General features: G+C 58.5%; 1 protein-coding gene across 1 annotated transcript in view; it reads left to right on the top strand.

The window, feature by feature from the left end:
- Positions 1 to 145: 145 nt before the first annotated feature.
- Positions 146 to 4,383, top strand: part of TRIM28 (tripartite motif containing 28) — a gene marked incomplete at its 3' end in the record, with an annotated part of 13,149 nt that continues 8,911 nt past the window's right edge. The window contains exons 1-7 of the mRNA XM_014954038.1: positions 146 to 415; positions 907 to 1,019; positions 1,115 to 1,247; positions 1,446 to 1,581; positions 2,597 to 2,713; positions 2,822 to 2,936; positions 3,023 to 3,169. Coding sequence (XP_014809524.1) covers positions 214 to 415; positions 907 to 1,019; positions 1,115 to 1,247; positions 1,446 to 1,581; positions 2,597 to 2,713; positions 2,822 to 2,936; positions 3,023 to 3,169 — 963 coding nt within the window. The remainder of the gene's footprint in view (positions 416 to 906; positions 1,020 to 1,114; positions 1,248 to 1,445; positions 1,582 to 2,596; positions 2,714 to 2,821; positions 2,937 to 3,022; positions 3,170 to 4,383) is intronic.

The following is a 4,383-nucleotide window of genomic DNA, read 5'->3' as shown; positions in this document are numbered from 1 at the left end:
CTTTACCCCCCCCTCCCTCGGGGGGGGGCGCCCCCCCGCCACTCCTCTCCCGCACTTCTATTGGTGTTCGTCCTTATCAATCACAGCTAGTTCCCTCCTCCTCGGCCCACAGCGGGCGCTGATTGGCTTCTCCCCCAGGAGGGCGGGCTCCACCCCGCGCGCGGCGCGTCGCGAGCCCCCCGGCTGAGGGGACTGAGGGGGGCGGCGGTCGCCATGTCGGGCCCAGCGGCGGAGCCCGGCGGCCCTGCCGGGAAGCGCCCGGAGACTTTGGACCTGCTGGAACGTTGCGGCGTTTGCCGAGAGCGCCTGAAAGCCGAGAGGGAACCCCGGCTGCTGCTCTGCCTCCATTCGTTCTGCCGGGAATGTCTGAGGCCTGCGCCGGGCCCGGCCGCCGCCCCCGCTCCGGATGCGTCAGGTGAGGCTGTGCCACATCCTCTCAGAAATGGCATTTCAACCGCTGCTCTGCCATCTCCGGAGGCGAGGAGGAGGAGGAAGGGTAGCTCGGCGGCTGCTTCAAAGGTGGATGATAGACCCAAGCAGGAAGGAACCACTGTGGAGGTTCAGGGTGGATATTGGGAGAAAACTCTGGCGGTTTGGCTCGAGAAAAAGCCACCTGTGTCGCTGTGGGACCCCCTGAGGGGGGGTGTCCCCTCTGCCGTGACATTGGGGACAGCCCCGAGGCCGTGATGGGACTCCAGTTTTGGAGGTCTCCAAGGTCTTGGTGTCACCAGGAGGTCCCAAGATCCTTCTGGTTTCTTCCTCCTCTCGCCCCACTAATGAGCCACGGCGGTTTTGGCAGGGACAAGGCACCCTGTGGCTCCGTGAGGGGAATCTCTAGTGACAAAGGGAGGTGATGGGGGTGACCCCGGGCCCCCCCCGAATGTCCCCTCCTCCCCTCCCCAGCAGTTGTCAGCTGTCCCGTCTGCAAACACCAGTGTGACCTGAAGGACGTCATGGAGAACTACTTCTTGAAGGACAGCAAGACCCAAGATGCTGCCGCCAGCCAGGAATCCACTCAGGTGAGGCATCGTTAGTGCTTAATTAACAATTAATGAGGGTGAAGTGAGCTCCCTGCTGCTGGCTGAGCCCCCCGTGTGTGTGTCCCCCCCCCCAGTGCTGCACCAGCTGCGAGGACAACGCGCCGGCCACCAGCTACTGCGTGGAGTGCTCGGAGCCCCTCTGCGAGACCTGCGTGGAGGCCCACCAGCGGGTCAAGTACACCAAGGACCACACCGTCCGGGCCACAGGTCTCTCCCTGTCACCCTCCTTGTCACCGCGCTGTCACCCTGCTGTCACCCTCCTCCCCGAGGCAGTGACACCCTGCGGCTGGCGTGCCCCCCAGGCGTGTCTGGAAGTGCTGCTGCGGTGGCCATGCCTGTCCCTCCTCCTCCTCCTCCAGTGGGTGCTGGTGACGTCACGGTGATGTCACCGCGCTGTCCCCGCAGGCGGTGCCAAGGCCAAGGAGAAGGAGCGCCCCGTGTACTGCTCCGTGCACAAGCAGGAGCCGCTGGTGCTCTTCTGCAACACGTGCGACACACTCACCTGCCGGGACTGCCAGCTCAACGTGCACAAGGACCACCAGTGAGTGGAAGCGGGCGCTAATTAATCTAATTAACCTTGATTGTTTTCCATGGCTTGTCCTGCTTGTTAGTCCTTAACGTCGGCGATTTGGGGTAAGTCAGATAAATAAACTGATTTATCAACCGAAAAGATTGTCTGCACCCTCTCAGCGAGGCCCTGCAGCACCTTAAAGTGTTTTTAATTAATATCTGAGAAGGTAAATAAGTAATTAAACCGATTAACTAGTTATCGATAAAGTTAGCCTGCACGTTAATTATCCCCATCACTTAATTACTGATTTGAAAAATGAAGCTCGTTAGTTAGTAGCTGTCCAGCTACTGAAGGGATTGACTCAGTAGAGTCTGAACTTTGGTTAATTTTTGTTTTTAACCAAATAGATTCGTTGTCTGATTAATTACTTTACTAATTAGTGCACAGGTTGTTTGCAGAAGCTTAAAACTGTTTTTAGGTTTTAAGGAATTGGAGATCCCTAATTTGTGAGTCCTGGAACACCAATCTAATTACCTCCTTAGTTATTTCAGTGAGGTTGGTTGTTAGTTTTTAATTGTTTTTTTTAACTGGACTGGTTTTGCTGTCAAACTGGTGAAATTTCTTGGTTGAATCGATAATTACCTTAATTAATTAGCCGAGCAGGTAGCTGGTTAGATTACTTACCTGGTTGATTTGTATATTAAAAGCATATTGGAGGCACAATTTGAGTTAAGTAAGTAATTAAGTTAAAGCGTTGTGGTCCGTGAGTTTGTTGGCTGGCTTCTTAACCCAAATTAATTAGATTGCTAACGACTAACGAGTAAATGGGGAAATTAACCAAGTCTTGAGTGGGTTAAACTCAGTCAAGGCAGTTCCCTTCTCTGCTGGCTCTGGGAGTCACAGGGGGGTTGGGTGTCTCCAATGGGGCTATTTTGGGGCCTTTCCTTTGGGGGGGCTGCACCTGGGGGGGTGTGTTTTAGGGTTTGTCACCCCCCCCCCCAGTCCCATTGTCACCTCCTTGGGCCCGTTGTCACCTCCCCACCAGGTACCAGTTCCTGGAGGACGCGGTGAGGAACCAACGCAAGACGTTGGCCAACCTGGTGAAGCGCCTGGGGGACAAACACGCCAACCTCCAGCGCTCCACCAAGGAAGTGCGCAGCTGGTACGTCCCCAAGGGAATTACCTGCCCCTCCCCACCCCTCCAGGGAGGAATTATTTAGGGGGGGGGAGGGTGAAAATTTCCTCCCTTCACCCCCTCCTTTGCCCCCAGCATCCGGCAGGTGTCGGATGTGCAGAAGAGGGTGCAGGTGGACGTGAAGATGGCCATCCTCCAGATCATGAGGGAGCTCAACAAACGCGGCAAGATGCTGGTGAATGACGCCCAGGTGAGCCCTGGAGACACACACACACACTCTGTAACACCTCCCCCTGTCCCTCTGCCCCGAGGTGGCATTGTCCTCTGTCCTCGCAGAAGGTGACAGTGAGGCAGCAGGAGAAGCTGGAGCGGCAGCACTGGGCCATGACCCAGCTCCAGCGGCACCAGGAGCACATCCTGCGCTTCGCCTCCTGGGCTCTGGAGAGCGACAACAGCACCGCTCTGCTGCTCTCCAAGAAGCTGGTGAGATACCTGGGGGTAACCCCCAGCTCCAACCCCTGCCTCCAGACCCCCCAGGACCCCTCAGCTTGGGCAGGGAACCACCCCTAGACGGGTTTTTGGGGGACCTTTTGGTTCTTTTGTCACCGGGACCGGTGGAGAGCGAAGCCTGGGCTCTGCTTCCCTCTGTGTCCCTGGTTTTGGGGGTGATGTGGGGTGAAAGCTGGGGCAGAAGATGGTCTCCTGTGGGGTGGCTTGTCCCCACATCTCCCCACGGTGCCCCATATCCTCCACCTGTGTCCCCAGGGTGTTGCAGCGGCGTCAATGGGACATGGGAGGAGGTCCCCATGGTGTGACGGGTGCTCCCCTGCCATGGGGGAGTGACAGGTGCCACATCGTGTCCCCTTGGGGTCCCGTGGTGGGTCCCATTGCAGTCTCTGTGGTGTGGTGGGTGCTGCAGGGGTCCCCTCGGGGTCCTTGTGGCACAGGGGGTACACCGAGGTGCTGCCATGTGTCCCCTCAGGGTCACCATGATGTGATGGGTGCCCTCGGGGTGCTACCACATGTCCCCTCGGGGTCTGTGTGAGGTGACAAGCATCCCCAGCGTCCTGCCATGTGTCCCCTCGGGGTCCCTGTGGTGTGACAAGCATCCTCAGTGTCCCTCTGGCGTGGGGGGTGCCTGAATTGCTGCCACATGTCCCCTCGGGGTCCGTGTGAGGTGACAAGCACCCCCAGCATCCTGCCATGTGTCCCCTCAGGGTCCATGTGGCACCAGGGTGCTGCCACATGTCCCCTCGGGGTCACCATGATGTGATGGGTGCCCTTGGGGTGCTGCCACGTGTCCCCTCGGGGTCTGTGTGGTGTGACCAAGCATCCCCCCCATCCTGCCATGTGTCCTCTCAGGGTCCATGTGGCATCAGGGTGCTGCCATGTGTCCCCTCGGGGTCACCATGATGTGATGGGTGCCCTTGGGGTGCTGCCACGTGCCCCTCGGGGTCCCTGTGGTGTGACAAGCATCTCCACCATCCTGTCATGTGTCCCCTTGGGGTCACCATGATGTGACAGGTGCCCTTGGGGTGCTGCCACGTGTCCCTCGGGGTCACCATGATGTGATGGGTGCCCTTGGGGTCCTGCCACATGTCCCCTCAGGGTCACCATGATGTGATGGGTGCCCTTGGGGTGCTACCACATGTCCCCTCGGTGTCTGTGTGAGGTGACAGGCATTCCCAGCGTCCTGC

Source organism: Calidris pugnax, unplaced genomic scaffold (assembly GCF_001431845.1).
Source record: "Calidris pugnax isolate Ruff unplaced genomic scaffold, ASM143184v1 scaffold278, whole genome shotgun sequence".
In the NCBI taxonomy this organism is placed as follows: Eukaryota; Metazoa; Chordata; class Aves; order Charadriiformes; family Scolopacidae; genus Calidris; species Calidris pugnax.
This window is presented reverse-complemented; position numbering and strand designations above follow the sequence as displayed.